The 19,245-nt window shown below is 40.0% G+C and overlaps 1 protein-coding gene across 2 annotated transcripts; it reads left to right on the top strand.

Moving 5' to 3' along the window:
• Positions 1 to 6,977: 6,977 nt before the first annotated feature.
• Positions 6,978 to 10,260, top strand: LOC108050655 (fat-body protein 1). Of its 2 annotated transcripts, none has more exons than XM_017132432.2 (2): positions 6,978 to 7,125; positions 7,190 to 10,260. In XM_017132432.2, exons 1-2 carry the CDS (start codon positions 7,041 to 7,043, stop codon positions 10,258 to 10,260), a joined length of 3,156 nt encoding a protein of 1,051 aa, XP_016987921.2. In that variant the 5' UTR covers positions 6,978 to 7,040. The 2 variants fall into 2 exon arrangements, with proteins under 2 accessions (XP_016987921.2, XP_016987920.2); XM_017132431.2 differs by having other exon boundaries at positions 6,978 to 7,131.
• The last annotated feature ends 8,985 nt before the right edge of the window (positions 10,261 to 19,245 follow it).

Below are 19,245 nucleotides of genomic sequence, written 5' to 3'. Positions count from 1 at the left end.
GAATCGCTCACCGCTGAGGCGTGTCAATACTGCTCGGCCGAAAAACAATTGACACTTTTTTGTCTGAGGCGCAACAAAACAAAGCAGCAACCACCACTATGATTGAACTCGGGGGAGGATGGGTGGATGGGTGATGGGTGCCTGGGTGGCGGTACAGGGCAATCGCGACAGCATCGTAACCAGCTGAAAAGCCGCCCATAAAAGTCACACAAATGCCTCGCTGCAACGCAACGAAACTGCTGATAAGAAGTGCCAAATACTAAGGATACCGCACCCAACTCAGCCACCTTACCCCACATACCAATCTGCTTCTAGGTCCTTCACTCAAAAAAATCCTTTTTCACATTTAAAAATTCTCAGTTTTAAAAGAATTGTAAGAATCAAAAAAATGTGTATCAAAAAGATTTTTATTTTATTGGTTCACTTAAAAGGATATGTTTGAAAATATGAAGTATTTTTATATAGTTAAAACCATTCCAAATTTTGGGATAGTAACCTGTGTTGCTTTTAGTTAGCATCTTTTAATGCTTGTATAAAATTTAAGAATAATAAGAAAAACAAAATAAAATAAGAAACTCATTGAATAGAATACAATAATATTCCTTTATTTTTTAGATTTTAATGCTTTTTCTTTGAGTGTTGATGGTCGTTTTCACAATCACACAGACATTGTAGGGTGGTGTCTGTGCCTTTTGTTGGCCGCAAGGTCGTTTTTATAGTGCCACAGAAACAGTCACAGACTCAAACTTGAATAAGCATTTAATGTTTGCATTTTGACCTCACCTAAACACAGACAAAAGGAGCTGGCAGTCGCTTCCATTCTGCCCAAATCACTTGTGCGAAACTGTGTGAAATGCTACAACAATATTTGCCCAATGAAATTGTGAGGGAAAGAAGAGCAACCCCAAGAGAGCAATCTATGAAGTTGTTCGACTGTGGGAACTTACAAATTGCCGAGATGCTGTAGAGATTACGAAGCAATAATTGAATTAAATTGAGTTTTAAAAGCTGCTCTTAAAGTATAAATTAGCCAAGTGCAACGTTTAACTTCGCACCTTTCCAACAATTAACCCTTTTTCTGAGTTTATGTACCCACCAACATATTTTTTTGACCTTTTAAAAACTATGTGTTTTTATATTTACAAAATAATGTAATATAAATATAAATATATAACTTATATACCTACAAAATAAAAATATAAGTTAGTTATTTCCATTTTTGGAATTGATATAAACATTGAACTGACAAACAAAAAGGGATTAGGTTAAGAATTTAGCTACCATTTGTGTATAAAACATAATTTAAACTTTCAAGTCATTAAAAATAGTTTTTGAATGAAACGTTATTTTTGAGACAAGAATTTCATTCTTTGTCACAAAGTTATTTAAAACATTTCCTCAAGAACCCACTACTCCAAAGCAGCAATTATTAAAAAATGTAACGGGTCAATTGGTTGGGTGGGATCCAGAAGCAAAGTCAACTGGCTATCAAAACTAACAGACACGCGCTGCACGTGCGACCCTTTACCCCCATCCTCTGACCTCCGACCCCCGATCATCAGCATCACTCGCTATTCCATACTCACTTGTTTCAAGACAAATAAAAACATTGAGGGCGAGTCAGTGAGGGAGAAAAATAGCAGAGCGAAAAACGTGTGAAATAAAAGTTTGTTTGATTTGCTTTGTGTGGAGGAAGTATGTAGTGAAAAGGGGGGCTTGAGAGTACCAAGAATTGCGGTGACAAATATACACAGACGAAAATTGTTCTAGTTTTTATCATCCAAGGTTTATTCAAATTCTGTTCATAAGAAGTTTTACGCATAACTTTGATTTTGAATGGTTATTGGTATACAACATTCTCAATTTATTTAATGTAAATAAACTACTTTTTGATATACATGCTAGACTATACCAACCTTTCTTTTGTTTTAAGTAATTCAGTAAATTAACTCTATGACCATAAGATTATAAAAGGATATCAACAAGGAAAACTTTAATATTTGTATATTCCTATCAATTTTGTGTGTGTAAAAAAGAAAAGCGAATGCTATTCCCTTTCTTTCGTAAGCCAACCAGACGGTGTACTGTAATCACACTACTCGAGGCAGGGAATTTTTTGTTTTATTTGACAGGATGCTGCGGAGGTAACCCCAATCCCCTGACTCTATCGCCACTTCCACTTCCACAACCCGACCCCACCTCCTGTCCTTCCTCCATCCTTTGCTATTTCAGTCCTGGCACACTCACATCCGTTGTGATAAAAAGAAATATTTTCTTTTGGCAGCAGACTTTGGCTTTTCTTCTTCGTTTTTGGCCCAATGCTTCATTATTACTATATTTATATTTATTTGCTGTACTTTTTCTTTCATTCCGGCCACACCATTCACATTCCATTTCATTTTGCTGACTGCCGACTGTTTAAGGTGGCCCAGAAAGACCATTACGCAAAGGATATTGTGTGGCCATGAATCAATTGGCCAATGTCCACAAAAAAAAGTTATGCCCGGAAATATGTTGAATCGCCAAAGTGATGACATTCCATTTGCATTTCTCAGGCTATTTCACTCTAAAAGGTCGAGAGAGGCCATGGCAACCAACATAATCGCATGTAATAAATTTTAATTTTTTAAGCATTTGTAAGCAGTTTTATCAGCCCAACAAAGGACGCACAAATTTTTTAATGCCAAGCCAGCCGAAAAAAAGGAAAACGCAAAAAGGATATAAGATTAAGACGGCAAGGCGAAGTTGAGACATAAAAAAAAACAACGCCAAGCAAATTAGCAGCCTAGAAAGTGGGCGGAGATGGGCGGCGAGGGGAGGATGCGGTTTATCACGCCCACAGCTCGGCGAACGGATATCCGACGCATGGAAGACAAACAAAAAAGGCATTAAATCGCATTTAAGTCAAAGCGGGCGGCGACAAAGCCAAAAGCGAAACCCAAACCGAACCCGATTCCCAAGAAACATCCACCACTTCGCCTTGACTTGACTTGGCCCATTCTTTGGCGGGAGAACAAGGACAACTGGCACTCGAGACAAGGATGTGTTGTCGATTCTCTACAGCTTATCACTGGGTGTTTCTTGGAGAGGGATTGCGATTTCCAAATGCGTGGGAGATTCTCTATATAGAGAGTGGTGGTAGTATCTCTAAGTTGAATGGTGAATTGAATGTATTCATATTTGTATAATCGTTTAGCAAATACTTTTTACTAAAAAACAGTTATGAATAGAAGGCAACCGTTTAAATAAGCAGTTTTAAAGTTTAAACTAAATATAGTGGGAGCTAATTACCGTTGACCCACAAATTATTCTTATTTAAGCAGGTCATTAATCTGTTATTAAATTAATTTTAGGTAAGATATGAGTATTTTGAAGATATTAAAAAAGGCTTTTTAAGAAAGAAGGTACAGTCTTGTTTCGGGACATAACCATCTGAAGTCCCTTGAAATGTTTTAAATACGTTGAAAATAATTTAAGAAATAAAAGAAATCAGCAAAGTTAGTATTCACTGTTTTCCGAAAGGTTAACTGCAAACCGTGATAAGAAGTCCAGGCACAGATGCCTGGCCTTATTTTGATACCCCAAAAACCTGAGAGATTACTTCGAACGCTTGGAAACAGCGCAACTGGGAGCAACGAACGGAGAATTGAAATTTCTTATTATATTTAGCACTTTATACTGTATCGAGGAAGGAATGGTGATGTTTTTTATTTGTATTAAACGGAAGTCTGCAAAAATCCACAGGATCGAGGAAGAATTTCGCAACGGATAAAAACCAGAGTTCCACAGCGGGTGAAGTCCAGTGCTGGAATAATGCAAATTGTGTCACAATCGACGAGGGCATTACTATGCACATAAAGCGCATTCCATCCAATGTCCGAGGCCGGGAGCAATTAAAGCGAGCAGCAGTCCAGTCGCCTCCGCCGTAAATGCACCGGCTCACAATGCCGGAATGTTTTTTCAGTCCGCTTACAGTGGGTGCAAAAAGGACACCCCTGCGGCACAAAGGAGCAATTAATGCGAAATTGTAGCTGCATAATTGCTGAACATGCAGCAAGGGGCGAGCGGCGGCATAAAGAAGCAATTAATGCCGCACAAATGCGCTTGGCATGCATAAAAATGGCAAGTCGAAAAAAAGCGGGAAAAGTGCAGCAGAGGCAAATCAAAGTCGCTTTTACTGCCCATTTTCTGGCCAAAGTTGAAATCTAAAGGATGAATGCCCCGCCGGAGCTGCCAAACAATTGCAATTACATTAGAAAGGCATCAGGACAGCAGCAACAATGATGACAGTCAAGTGAAGTCAGGGATGGACAAAGTACCTATATGTCATTATTCTTTTATCTGAATTTAACCAATATTAATTGATTGATCCCTTAAACAAAGAGAGAAAATTGATATGACAATATGATACTCTTGATTTTTGAATATTAAATAAATTTGTTATTAATAAGATATTTTTTAACAACAAACTTGGATTTCAGTATACTTATGTTAGGCCTTAATGCAAATATTACGAATCTTGTTAAGATACATAAGCTGAAATTCTCATATGTTGCAGTATGGCGCAAATAGGGTTATTAAATCAATTTAAATTTTCTTAAAAGTAGGAAAGAGGTTATAAGAAGTCAATGCAGTTGAATTCGAGTTAGATATAAGATAAATAATAATGTCAAATGAAATCCTATAGTTTTTTCCCCTTTGATGTTTAGTACATAAACATTTTTACAAAAAGCTTTCTTCGGAATATAGCACATCCCTAGAAATATAGAATATCTAAGCTTTGGCCACCCACGTAGCGTTTTTTACTTCCGTTGCATGCCAGGCACGTTGCAAAATTGTCGCAGCACAGACAACCAAAAAAAGGCAACAAAAGCCACGGACAAACGAATTGCCAATTTAAATGTGAATAGAAAAATTGCATCGACTCGTCCGCATTGCGCACCCACCCACTGCAATCCTTTATCCTTTCACAATCGCCAATCACTCACTCACGCGAACAATGACGCTGCCAAATGCTACGTGGCCTTCATTTTGCGGCCCCACTCCGCATGGGTTCACTTTTGAACTGCACTCGGAGGTCTATTTACATTGGCATTTTAAACTTTTGGATTAGAAAATTTATCAGCTCTAATTTAAAATCTATGGGATTTGAACATATCTATTAACAAAAGGGAACGAAAGGAGCCAATTTTCCCTTGAGAATACTCTATAATTATACCCAAAATATCCTATATGCATGCTTACAAAATATCCCTTTAAAAACACCAATTTTTTTTTTTTTTTTTTTTTTTTTTTTTTTTTTTTTTTTTTTTTTTTTTGGGTTTTTTTTTTTTTTTTTTTTTTTTTTTTTTTTTTTTTTATTTTAAAAAAATTTAAAAAATAATTTTTTTTTTTTTTTTTTAAAAATATTATTTTTTTTTTTTTTTTTTTTTTTTTTTTTTTTTGTTTTTTTTGTTGTTTGTTTTTTTTTTTTTTTTTTTGTTTGTTTTTTTTGTTGGTTAAAATATTAAAAATATAATAATTTTTAATTTTATTTTTAAAAAAATAATTTTATTTTTTTTTTTTTTTTTTTTTTTTTTTGTTTTTTGTTGTTTTTTGTTGGGGGCTCCCCGGCCTCTCCTTTTTATTTTGGGTTAAAGGGGGAGGGGGGGGGTTTTATTTTTTTTTTTTTAATTTTTAAATTAAAGTGTGATTTGTTGGGGGGAAGAAAAAGGGAGAGACAGACGGAGGGGGGGGGGGGGGTGTTTTTTTTAACTAAGGAGGTGGTCTTTTTTAATTTTTTTTTTTTTTTTTTTTTGGGTTTGTTTTTCTTCTTTTTTTGTTTCCTTTTTTTTTAAAAAAATTTTTACCCCCCTAAAGGGGTAAAAAAGGGGGCTAAAGAGCCAAATACGCTGCCGAAATATCCTGTCAAAATACCCTAGTAAATTAAAAAACAGTAAAGTTTTGTGAATAAATCGGAAAAAAATGGAAAGATTCAACCTAAACTATCGATGCCCTACATTTTCTGATTATTTCGATATGTTTTTTCAACTATGTTTTGGATAGTTTGGGACATAAAGAAACTATTTACGAGATTGTTTTTTGAAATTCAACGAGTTATCGCAGTCCACATGTTGACAAATTTATCACATTATTTTTGGTATAATACGTATATTTCACAGGTATTCCATCAGCCAATTTAACACAATTTAACAGCAACGCAGATTAGCCAATCAAAATTTATATTTTTATAGAACAATTATCTGCTAACAATTTCTAAGCAAATATCATTAAACATACAATTAGCAAAAACATCGTGCAAATTAATTAGCAATGACATTGGCAACATTTATGTTATAATTTGTCTAACAGGTGACCCGCACATGGATTATGCTGACTTTTTGCACATAAACAATTTCATAAATTCTATTTCTTATCAGCTGCGAATTGAATTTTTCCATGCTCAGATTTTGCATTTATTGTCCTTATCAGCAATGGAATTTGCCTGGTGAAATGCGTGACTTTTTTAAACATTTTTGTACAGTTTTTAAATTTGCTACATATTGCAACTGCAGTTTGCAGATTGTTTGCTTGAAAAATATGCAAATCTAAATTGCCAGCAAACACGTACCGCAAACAAAAGTCAGAAGATCGAGCCAGTGGCTTGCAGATCAATGAACCAATTAAGATAGATAGATGGTCATGTGACCCAGACCCACCAAACAGCAACCAACCGGAGTTACGTGCCCGATTTAGACCGATTTCGAGAACAATCTGTGACGGCAACCTCACAACAACTTTTTAATTGCATAATGAGCTTGCGGTTTTCTAGCATTCTCTCGACTGATAAACATATTTTCGCCCCACGAAAGCCATTCAACCCAATCGGGAGTCAAGAGATAGGCCTATAGGATGCACTTCGGAAAGATAGGAATTTGGGGTATAAAAGCTGCAGCGAACTGAATGGAAAATGCAGTTGCCTGCTGGTCTGTGTCTTAGCAAGCTAAATCCTCCCAAGTCCTTCAGATTCACAAGTGAATAGTGAGAGAAACAAGAGCAAGATGAACAGGATTTTGCTGTTGGTGGCCTTTGCGGCCGGCCTTGTGGCTGCTGGAAGGATAACGATGAATCCTGATCGGGTTCAGGGTATTGGTAAATGAGGTATTCCCCATTTAAGGGGCCCAAATTTTAATTGTTTTTTCCCCCCCAGATCGCATGTCCCTGGAGGACCTGCAGCGCCAGAAGTTCATCCTGGACATCGTGCAGAACATTCGCCAGCCATTGCAGCAAAACGATCTCATCCAACTGGATCAGGGTCTGATTGTGGACAGCCAGCGTTATCGCGGCGGCATTGATGGGGAGATGCAGCGCGTCATCGACTTGGATCGCCAGCGTCGCCTCCTGGACGAGCACCAGGTGTACTCGGTGGGTCGCTTGGAGGATGTGCAGCAGTTGCGTGGCATCTACCGCCTGCTGGTCCGCTCGCTGGACTTCGACACCCTGCGGCGAAATGTGGTCTATCTGCGCCGCAACATCAATCCCGTCCTGCTGGTCAACGCCTTGGCTTTGGCCATTCGCGATCGTGAGGACACCCGCTCCCTGATTGTGCCCGCCGTCCAGGAGCTGCTGCCCGAATTGTATCTGGATGAGGATGTGATCGAGCAGGTGCGCGGCATCCAAAGGGAGCAAACCCAGCGACCCTCGCTCATCGACATTGTGGGTCTGCGCCAGCGGGGTATCAATCCTGTGCTGAACATCCTGATGCCCTGGCGGGAGATTCACATGCAGATGGCTCTGATGAGGCAGCAGCAGAAGAACCGCCAAAATGTTGTGGGCCAGAAGCGCTTGGTCATCCGTGCCGAGAACCAGGGACAGATTGATGGTACCTCTCTGCTAACGGACGACATTGCCCTGCGCAACTTTGTCCAAAATCTCATCCAGGAATTGGCCATGCAGGAGGATGTTAACCAGGAACGTGACCAACTGATCAACAGGGAGCAGGAGCAGCAATGGATCAATGGCGGTGATCGTGATCAGTCCCAATGGAACATCAGGGAGAGGGAACTGGGTCAGGATTCGGACACTGGACGCCTTCTGCGCGTAAACCGTCGTCGCCTCATGGAGCAGAACCAGGATCAGGATCAGGGTCGGAACATCTATGGCAGCCAGAGGGAGCGTTTCCAGCGAGTCCTCCGCCGCGATGACGACAACGACAACGACGATGATGACGACAATGACGATATTCGCATGGGTCGTGTGCCCCTGCAGCGTGGAATCAGCCAGGGAGGCCTCCGCATCGGAGGAGTTCGTGACCTGCCCACCGTGAATGTGAACAGTGACCGGCTGCTCCACGTGAGCCGTCGTCGCCTGAACGCCATCCAACAAGAACAGGATCAGCTTTCCGGACGCCAGCGTTTAATGGGTTTGATGAGGGGAGATCGCTTGAGTGAGGGTCGTCGGGTTGGCCAGCTGGATGAGGTGCGTCAGAACGACTGGCAAATGAAGCGTCAACGTCAGAACTTGGACCAGGATGAGGAGCAGGAGCAGCAGGGCCAGATCCAGAGGCAAGGACGTCGCTTGGGAGTGCAACAGGATCGTCAGAGCATTGCCGATCAGCTGGAGAGTGTGGACCGCGACGATGAGCGTTTGGTGCACATTAACCGACGTCGCCTGAATCAGGACATCCAGGAGCAACAGCAACAGCAGCAGCAGCAGAAGCAGAGGAATATGCCCCGCAGAATCGACTCCATTGGCGAGGGTCGCCGTGTCCTGGGAGATCGTCCCATCCAGGATGAGGACATTCTGAAGCTTATCCGCAGCGAACACCGCCTGCAGTTGATGAGCGACGACGAGATCCTTGAGATGCTCCAAAGGAACCGCCAGCAGCGTCTGGAGAGGAAGCAAAACGACGATGATGACGATGACAACGATGATGATGACGATGATAATGTTCAGCGCCGCCAGGGAGTGCGAAGCCGTCGCAGCCTGCCCAATCTCCGCCAGCAGAACAACAACCGCCGCAGCGAGATCCTCCTGCACACCCTCCGCCAGCTGGTGGCCCGTCTCAACCAGGAGAGCATCTCCCAGGGCCAGGTGATCGAGCAGCAGCAACAGCAGCAGCAGTGGATCAACAATCCCCGCCTGTCGCAGAACGAGAGATACGCCCTCCGGATGAACCAAATCCGCATCGATTCCCAGCGCAACCGTGAAGTTCTCGGGCAGATCGGCCAGATTGAGCAGCGTCTGCAGCAGGTTATTGGCCAGGTGCTGAACCAGGTGAATGTCAACTCGCTGCTTGGCCAGATGGAGGAGCAACGCCAGGTGGAGTCCCTGATCGCCGATGTCCTGCTGGGTCGCCTCGGCCAGGTGGGCATTCTGAACATCATCCGCCAGGTGGTCGAGGACAACAATGTCCAGCAGATCGATCGCACTGGCCTGGGCATCCGCCTCAGCGATCCCGTGGTGCAGCACACTCTCCGCGGGATTGTGAGGATCGTGGACCAGCAACGCGAGCTAATCCTTGGAGCCTACCGCCAGGAGCAGCTGCAGATGCGTGGTGTTTCCATCAACGATGTGCGCGTGGACAAGCTGCGCACTCGCATCGAGGAGAACGACTTGGACCTCAGCAATCTGGTCGAGCAGCAGCAGGACCAGGGAGTCCAGCAGGAGATTGTGGGTCGCCAGCGACGCCTCAACAACAAGGCCTTCACCATTGACATGGACATCACCTCGGACCAGGATCAGGATGCCATAATCCGCGTGTTCCTGGGACCTGCAGAGAATCAGCAGGGTCGACAGGGCGTCTCCCTCGACGAGCGCCGCCGTGACTTTGTCCTTCTGGATGCCATCAATGTGCAGCTGCAGTCGGGACGCAATCGCGTCCAGCAGCGCTCCGTCGACATCCCCTGGACCAGTAACGATGTGACGCCCCTGGGAGAGATCTACCGCCGGGTGATGCTGCAGTTGAAGGGCCAGCAGGAACAACAGGTTGTGGGCATCCAGGAGTTGGTCGGCGAGAACGGACGCTTCCCCCAGCATTTGCTGCTCCCTCGTGGAAGACCCGAGGGCCTGCCCATGCAGCTCCTGGTTGTGGTTTCTCCCCTGGTGGAGCAACAGCAGCGCGACATCGTGCCCGACATCAGCATTGGCATCGGTTCCGCCTCCCTGCGGGACGTCCGTCCCCTGGGTTATCCCCTGGATCGTCCCATCCGCAACGAGCAGGAGCTGCTCCAGCTCTCCAACGTACTTCTCCAGGATGTGGTCATCATCCAGGACAACTAAGCCCTCCATTAAGGACTTCCAACGGAAAGAGATCGACAGGCCGAGCCATCGCCATTGGACCCATCTGAAAACCACTACGAATCCTAGTTTAAGTCTATCGAATCTAAATCAAATTACAATAGCGAAATGTTGAATATTCTTGTAACTGATTTATCTATATTTGTAATTAAAGTCTTCGCAAGCGATGCAAACAAGCATTAAATATCTGTCTTTTCATGTTTCAAGATTACTAGACTAAGGGACAATAGAAGCTTTAAATTTTCAGTCAATCAACATTTGGGTTTTACAACCAAGATGTTATGTTTCAAAATTAAGTTTTCAATATGTGTTGATTTAATGTTAATAATTGTATTCTCGAATTTGCAGACTTAGGCTAATTTAATATGACAATAATTATGTCTGTAATCGTAAGTACTGAAAGGATTTAACTCACCTTGATTCGCTCCATTAAACAGCTCTTCTCTTTAGAAACATTGTAGGCAGAAAGGAACTATCTATCACCAAGGCTATTAATGGCTTTCCCAAAACTCAAATTTAACCCTTATTAGAATAGTAGCTTTTCTCGATTTTCCCACAAAATGGCAAAATCATCGTTTTATCGCACCTCATACCCACTTCACGTTCACCTGACTGGCTTTTCTAATTTCGAAAAACAATTTCAATGCAAATTGCATGTCCATCGGGTGCAGGGGTATGGCAATGGAACAAGGAGCTGGTAGGGATTACAGCCAGCTGCCACGCCCCCAAACAATGGCCGCCCACAGAACAAGCGGATACCAAGGATGGCCAGACAATGCAACGACCAAATAGCTGGCAGGCAACCCATCCTGGCACTATAATAGACTTTTCTTATTCTTGCCACACAACTCAATTTGCAACAACGCCAGGGCTATATACATGTCCACGTGTATATATCTCTGCCATGGCGCAGACGCCCAGCGAAGCGTCAATTGCCAAATTAATTGGCCGTAAAAAATTGAAAATGAAAATATAATCACACTTTCCGTTGTGGGGCCCACGTTGTCACTCGCTGGCTCTGGTCCAAACGGATCCGGCTTTTAACCCTCTATATGTGTCCGCTATAGAAGCGTTTTCTCATCAGGCTGGGATATAGATGCGGCTCCTGGGGAATGGAGGCGGAATGGGTGGTCCACCAACCAACGAACGGCAGACATTTCTCCGCAGGCGGTTAAACGTTGCATTTTTCCAGGTTGCCCTTCACTCACACCTGAGGTTCTACCCTGTGTTTTAAATAAAAGTAACATCGAAATATAAACAATCCGGCACAAAAATCGTTCTGTTAACAATGGACAACCGTAAATTATTCATATAACACTATTTATTGAAAACTTTTCATCGAACAATTAAAAAATAAATAAAACATATGTTAAGATAATAGATATTTTTTGAGTGTCGAAAATATAAAGGACTTTTGAATCTGTTTCTGCCAGCAGTATAGTTAAACCCAAACAAATTTTATAAATGACTTTAGTTGATGTTATAAATATATTATACTAGAAATTTAATTTTAAATATATTTCATTTTATAATCACTCATCGAGTTAACTTTCTCTTGAAGTAATTTCAGTTAAAACTATTATGCATATTTATTTATAACTTAAAAAATAATTTATTAGCTTAAAATAAATAATTCTTCCTCATTAAAAATAAAAAAGAATTATAAAGAATCACAAGTATCATTTATTGTTCCACTTTTCATAAATGGCAAATTGTAAGTCGATCATTCTTTAGTTTTTCCTGCCTTCCTTTTCGAACAGCAAAGAATGTGGCACGTTGCATAATGGAAAAATGTTCGCACTCGACCTGATACTGTTTCCCCGACTTTTACCGCCTCAATGCACTTTCATTATCTTCGAGTGGTTTGCCGTACATTTCATTTCATTTTGCTGCCACCGTTGTTGACGTGCCTTTTTTGTATTTTGTAATTTGAAATTTAAAATGTTGTTTTCTTTAGTTTGTTGTGTCTGATGAGCTGATTAGCGTGTGCTGGGAGTTGGGCAACTACACGAGCTATTAGGCAGCCGCTTAATGCGAAAGTAATTATGTCTTGTTAATCAGACTGAGGCTGTGCGGGCCAAAGGGTATTTAACCCGTAAGTTTATCGGCCCGTCCCCTTTTCCCTCTTTTCCGAGTCCGAATTGAAGGTAGCTGAAAACCGAAAACTTTTGTGATTAGCAAGAGCCCCTTGCTGCGGTGCAGATAGCGTCTTGAGAAAAGCCGCAGCTAGGGACACTAAACAAAATATCAAAGCATCAATTCTTAAATTTAAAAAGACATATTTTTTTTAATTAACAAATTTGGTGTAACTTTAAAAGCTTATATTATGTATATAAGCAATAGTAAGGATAAGCCATTAAACAAATAATTTTATATAAATAACAGAAAAATAAATATAAAATATAAGATGTTCAAATATTGGTTCCAAGTCTTTGAATTTTATATATGTCTTTGAATTTTATACATATTGGCACACTGCATTTATATTTAATTATAAATTTGTGTTGTCATAGCGAGCTTTAAAATATATTTTGTTTATTGTTGTTTGTTATTTGCAACATTTAAAGTATAAGCTTTTTTAATATTTTGTTTCCAGACCTTATCTACGAAATAGTTTTAACAAAAAAAAATGGTGGATTGGTTGATAGTGGTTTTACTTTACTTTTTAAGCGATTTGTGTTAGATCGATAACTCGCCTTTCAATTAAAAATTCGTAAATTGTTTTTATTATGCAGTAATCTTGCTAGTTTTTTTCGGAGTGCTCGTGATGCGGAAACGCTCATATAATTTATGTTCTGCCTTGGCGCTCTGGCAACGGAAATGCCGTCGCGTAGTTTTGCCAAATTTCATAGCATACTATTCAGCGGCAAAACTTTTTGGCACGCAAATTAGCGGCCACGTTTGTTTCGCTGGGGGAAATGGCAGGAGGCATGTTGCGAAACTTTTTCAGTTATGAATATAAAGTTTATTTATTAAGCAAACAAGTTGGCGGTCTTATCTGTGCCGTGTTCTCTGATGGTCCTTTCTCTGTCAGTTCTTTTTGTGGTTGCCAAACAATTTCGCAGTCAGTTGAGCTCTCCAGTGCACTGCAGTGGAGCAGTGCAAAGAGCTGGTACAATCTAGGAAAATTCGCTTGAATGGTGAGAGGAATTAACTGAAATACTTTTCTTGGTAGTTTTGAAGAATAAACAAGAAAGGAAAGCTAACTTCGGGCGGAGCCGAAGTTGATATACCCTTGCAGAATACTCTGTAAATTACATTCTCCAAAATTATTCATATGATGCATTCTTAATACTCATAAAAAATCCGAACTTCCTAGCTTTAACAACAACAAAGTTATGGCATTTCCAATCGTTCAGTTATATGGTAGCTATAGGATATAGTCCGCCGATTCTTATGAAATTTGGTAGGTCGGATTGATTGGCCAAATATAACACCCACAGAAAATCCCAAATTCCTAAATTTACAAACACCAAAGTTATGGCATTTCCGATCAATCAGTTATATGGCAGCTATAGGATATAGTCGGCCGATCCTTATGAAATTTGGTAGGTCGGATTGATTGGCCAAAAATAAAATCCATAGAAAATCCCAACTTCCTAACTTAACAAACACCAAAGTTATGGCATTTCCGATCAATCAGTTATATGGCAGCTATAGGATATAGTCGGCCGATCCTTATGAAATTTGGTGGGTCGGATTGATTGGCCAAATATAAAACCCATAGAAAATCCCAACTTTCTAACTTTACAAACACCAAAGTTATGGCATTTCCGATCAATCAGTTATATGGCAGCTATAGGATATAGTCGGCCGATCCTTATGAAATTTGGTAGGTCGGATTGATTGGCCAAATATAACACCCACAGAAAATCCCAAATTCCTAACTTTACAAACACCAAAGTTATGGCATTTCCGATCAATCAGTTATATGGCAGCTATAGGATATAGTCGGCCGATCCTTATGAAATTTGGTAGGTCGGATTGATTGGCCAAAAATAAAATCCATAGAAAATCCCAACTTCCTAACTTAACAAACACCAAAGTTATGGCATTTCCGATCAATCAGTTATATGGCAGCTATAGGATATAGTCGGCCGATCCTTATGAAATTTGGTGGGTCGGATTGATTGGCCAAATATAAAACCCATAGAAAATCCCAACTTTCTAACTTTACAAACACCAAAGTTATGGCATTTCCGATCAATCAGTTATATGGCAGCTATAGGATATAGTCGGCCGATCCTTATGAAATTTGGTAGGTCGGATTGATTGGCCAAATATAAAACCCATAGAAAATCCCAAATTCCTAACTTTACAAACACCAAAGTTATGGCATTTCCGATCAATCAGTTATATGGCAGCTATAGGATATAGTCGGCCGATCCTTATGAAATTTGGTAGGTCGGATTGATTGGCCAAAAATAAAATCCATAGAAAATCCCAACTTCCTAACTTAACAAACACCAAAGTTATGGCATTTCCGATCAATCAGTTATATGGCAGCTATAGGATATAGTCGGCCGATCCTTATGAAATTTGGTGGGTCGGATTGATTGGCCAAATATAAAACCCATAGAAAATCCCAACTTTCTAACTTTACAAACACCAAAGTTATGGCATTTCCGATCAATCAGTTATATGGCAGCTATAGGATATAGTCGGCCGATCCTTATGAAATTTGGTAGGTCGGATTGATTGGCCAAATATAAAACCCATAGAAAATCCCAACTTTCTAACTTTACAAACACCAAAGTTATGGCATTTCCGATCAATCAGTTATATGGCAGCTATAGGATATAGTCGGCCGATCCTTATGAAATTTGGTAGGTCGGATTGATTGGCCAAATATAAAACCCATAGAAAATCCCAACTTCCTAACTTTACAAACACGAAAGTTATGGCATTTCCGATCAATCAGTTATATGGCAGCTATAGGATATAGTCGGCCGATCCCGGCCGTTCCGACTTATATACTGCGTGCAAAGGAAAGAAGGGTGTGTGCAAAGTTTCAATCCGATAGCTTTAAAACTGAGAGACTAGTTTGCGTAGAAACAGACAGACGGACAGACGGACAGACGGACAGACGGACAGACGGACATGGCTATATCAACTCAGGAGGTGATCCTGATCAAGAATATATATACTTTATAGGGTCGGAGATGTCTCCTTCACTGCGTTGCACACTTTTGACCAAAATTATAATACCCTCTGCAAGGGTATAAAAAGTGAAGGGTTTCTTGCCGTTTACTGATAATTTCTTTTAAAAGATTTTTTAAAGCAGCTAAAGTTTATTTATTGAAAATTTATGGGAAGAAGATGCATTTTTAAGAAATGGTAGTTAAAATATTAAATGACCAAATAATAACAATTATGTTTCATCAATCACTCGTTTCAGTTTAAATAAAGCACTACATCTTAGTGCCCAGCAGTTCATAGAAAAAAGCCTAAATGATAAATTGGATTGACCCAATTTTTTGGTAAGCTATTTTTATTAATCTCGACTCGTAAAGCCTGTATTAAAAGCCTTTGTGTATTTTAAATTTATTTAAAAAGAAATAAATCAAAGATAGCAAATTAAAAGTACATCAATGTGGTGGGTCCAATCCTTTGTAAAATATTTAGAAACTGTGGAGGTGTGGGGTGAATCAATTCGAGGCATTTGGGCTTTGGCCACCTTTTCTGGGTAGACGTGTGGAAAATATTGGACGGAAGGGAGGGAAGGAAGGCGTGATCTGCCTCCCAAATCAACTTGGGCAAGAACCCTTCCTTCCCACACCATTCACTCAGGCATTCAAAAGTGTACAATAAACATTTTTACACGCTGCCTCTGGTTGGGAGGCTATCAAGTTGAGCAGAAAACTTTTCGCTATTCATGCAGATGTACACGACAAAAAATTGCTAACAAACGGAAATGTGATATACGCGCGACAACCGAAACACACACAAAGGCTAATGGGGCAGGGCGTGCAAGGGGGCGTGGTGGGATCAGGGGCGTAATAGGGCATAGATATTTTATATAATATATAAGTCTTTTGTGTTGATTGCAAAGAAATATATTATCACTACTTAATTTTGTTTGTTTTCCTATTTCACTTTACCACTTAATTTTTTACCACATTCAATTTACTTTACATAGTCATTATTATTTAACAAATGAAATCCATCTTTTAAACAAACATGTTTACTACCTGTAAACTAAACAAAATTCTAAAGGCAATTCCTTTTTTGATATCCTGCCTACGCCACTGAGTAGAATAGCCATGCCAATTGCTTCTGAAAAATGTATTCTGAATATAAACATCCAAACTGTATAGGTGAGATCTATAGCTACGTGGCAATCGTCTCGTATTCTTCTCGCTCTCTCTAGTCTATTCAATTTGTTTGTGAATTAAAATGAAGGAGGAAAAAAACGAGGAAACGGCGTAAAGAAAATACATTCATGCGTTGCATTGTCAAAAGGATTTTTTCTCTTCTTCGGCTTTTGTGTGATTGAAAGACACCCACCTCAACATTGGGAAGTCCCCTGCTCACCCACTATATTCCATCTTAACTGACACGCTTTGGCGCATCGCTTGATAAGCGCAGGAGGGAAAGGAGTTCTTACAGGAGGCTTTCCTTCGAGTGGGATTAAAAAAATGTTTACATAGAGACGCGCAGGACATTTTAATACCCACAAGAAACTAGGGTAGCAAGGGTATAGACGAATACGTGAAAGTTGGGTGGGGATGTGCCATGCAATAATTACTAAATAATATTAAGATAGAATTTTGTTCTTAAAACTCAATATTGAAAAACAAAATACTATCATTTTTAAATTTCGTAATTTAAAACGTTTATATAAACATAAGCTTAAACATGCAATATCTATTTTAGTAAATTTATAAATTTAAAAACTGTTATTTGATTTGAGTTGTTTCTTTTTACATTGCCATAAATGCACTATTCAACCATTTTAAAGAAGTTAAATAAAAATCCAAATTAACCTTAAGGTATTTAGTGGTCGCACCTCAGAGAAAGCGAAATCTTAGCATAACAGGAAGATCCGGATCCTGTGAGATGGCGAGGAGATTACGAGAACCGGAAGGGATACGGACTCAGGTGCGAAGGATGATTAAGGGAGAGCTGTTCCCATTTCGACTTGACAGATTTCGTTGACAAACTAATAGTTAACAAAAAATATTTTCAATTACTGTTGCTGTCACAGCAAAATCAATCAATTTGTAGCCACAGACACGAAAGCCATTTAATTTCTATTCCCGCACTTTTCCATTTTCCTTATCGGTTGGATATATTTTAAGCGCAAATTGATTTTGTGGCCACAGATTGCAGCGGTAAATGCATTTTACCCAGCATTTCTATTAAATGTTTATTTTTTACAATTTACGAGTACCCTTGGCCCCCCTGTTCGCCCCCTCTGATTTTCCCAACTAATGAGGTGTGAAAATGTGGGAATACAATTTTTGCTGCGTTGACTATGTGCACTGCAATTAGAATGAATTTATGGGCGGAAGGACTTGGCTCTCTGTGTGGTTGGTGTTAGGGGTAAAGAGATGCGGCAAAGTATGCTATAAAAATGGGATTTGCTTGGAATTGGTTGAGGCTTATTTGCTATTCACACCACAACAATGTAAACAATGCCCGGCCCGAGGACATCCCACCCCCCTACCCAATCCCACTCCCACTCCCACCCTGGCCAATCCACTCTTCTTTATCCTCTATTTCCCACCATCCCCGATATGCTGAGACTAAAACCCACAGGCGACAGTGAAAAGCAATAAAACGCTCTGCCCAGAGACAGAGAAATACTCACAATGCGGGAGCAAATTTGTTGCAAATCAAAACAAATTCCAAGCCGACACGCACACAAAAAAGCCACTATCTTATTGTTTAACTTACCACGCAGAGTGTATACTCTTACATTATTGAACCCCCGGAAACGTAAAAATTCTAAAAATAAAAAAAGGAAATATATTTAATTTGTGTTCCTATACAAAAAATTAATGGAAAATACAACATTTTAACAAAGAGTAAAATTTTTTGTGATTATCTTTATGGAATGGTTTAAAAAATTTTACATTAAGTTTATTCTATTTTTGAATCGAAAACTTTTTTAAAATTAAAATTCAGTTAACAAATCACCATAAATAAATAAGAGAAAATATTAAAATATTAATTTTTGTTTAAATAATTGTACCCAAAATACCAAGTTGTTCTTATTCGTAAAAAATGTTGTTCGACAAAAAAAACCGTAATTTTTAAGGGCATCAAAGACTAAAAGAATACACTTTTACCATGAAGACCAGTTCCCAATGACAACAAAAGTCCCATAGTCTAACCGCATTCACCCGTCCAATGACTCACCCTTCCAAAAAGGACTTGGTCCATCAACTTGATGAAATTCCACAACAATTTATGAAATCAGTTGGACACAACGCAGAAAAGGAAAAGAAATAATAAAAATATGACGGGTCCATGGAAAGAAAAGCGTTTCAAGCTGCAATGCAGGACCAGGAAATCCCATCCACTAAAATAGCACAACCCAGCACAATCCCTCTTAAGCCTTTTTGAATATTTTTGACACGTGCGCTGCAATTATTTTATTACCCAAACCGCCCCATCGCCACCCAACCGCCTACTCTATTGGGTCGTGTGCAGTGTGCCACGCCCACTCGATTGCAAACAGAACAACAACAAGGGCGGCGGGTAAAAATATATATTCGTATTGAGGGATTCCCAACAATGGACAGGCAATTGATGCAATTCATTGAAAATTTTGATGGCAACTGTTTAGACTAAAATTGCATTAAGTCTCCAAAGGCTTTTGTTGCCGGAAAGTGGAACTGAATGCTTACCCAAACAATTGCCAATCATTTTCGCTTTCGCGCAATTGCATTCACAAATTTTGAACGTGCCACCGAAATACAAAAAATCAACCTAAATGTTGTTTTAAATACGCGTCTACTC

Source organism: Drosophila rhopaloa, unplaced genomic scaffold, assembly GCF_018152115.1.
Source record: "Drosophila rhopaloa isolate 14029-0021.01 unplaced genomic scaffold, ASM1815211v1 contig_47, whole genome shotgun sequence".
Lineage (NCBI taxonomy): Eukaryota > Metazoa > Arthropoda > Insecta > Diptera > Drosophilidae > Drosophila > Drosophila rhopaloa.
Note: the sequence above shows the minus strand (reverse complement) of the source record. Positions and strands in the feature narration are given on the sequence as shown.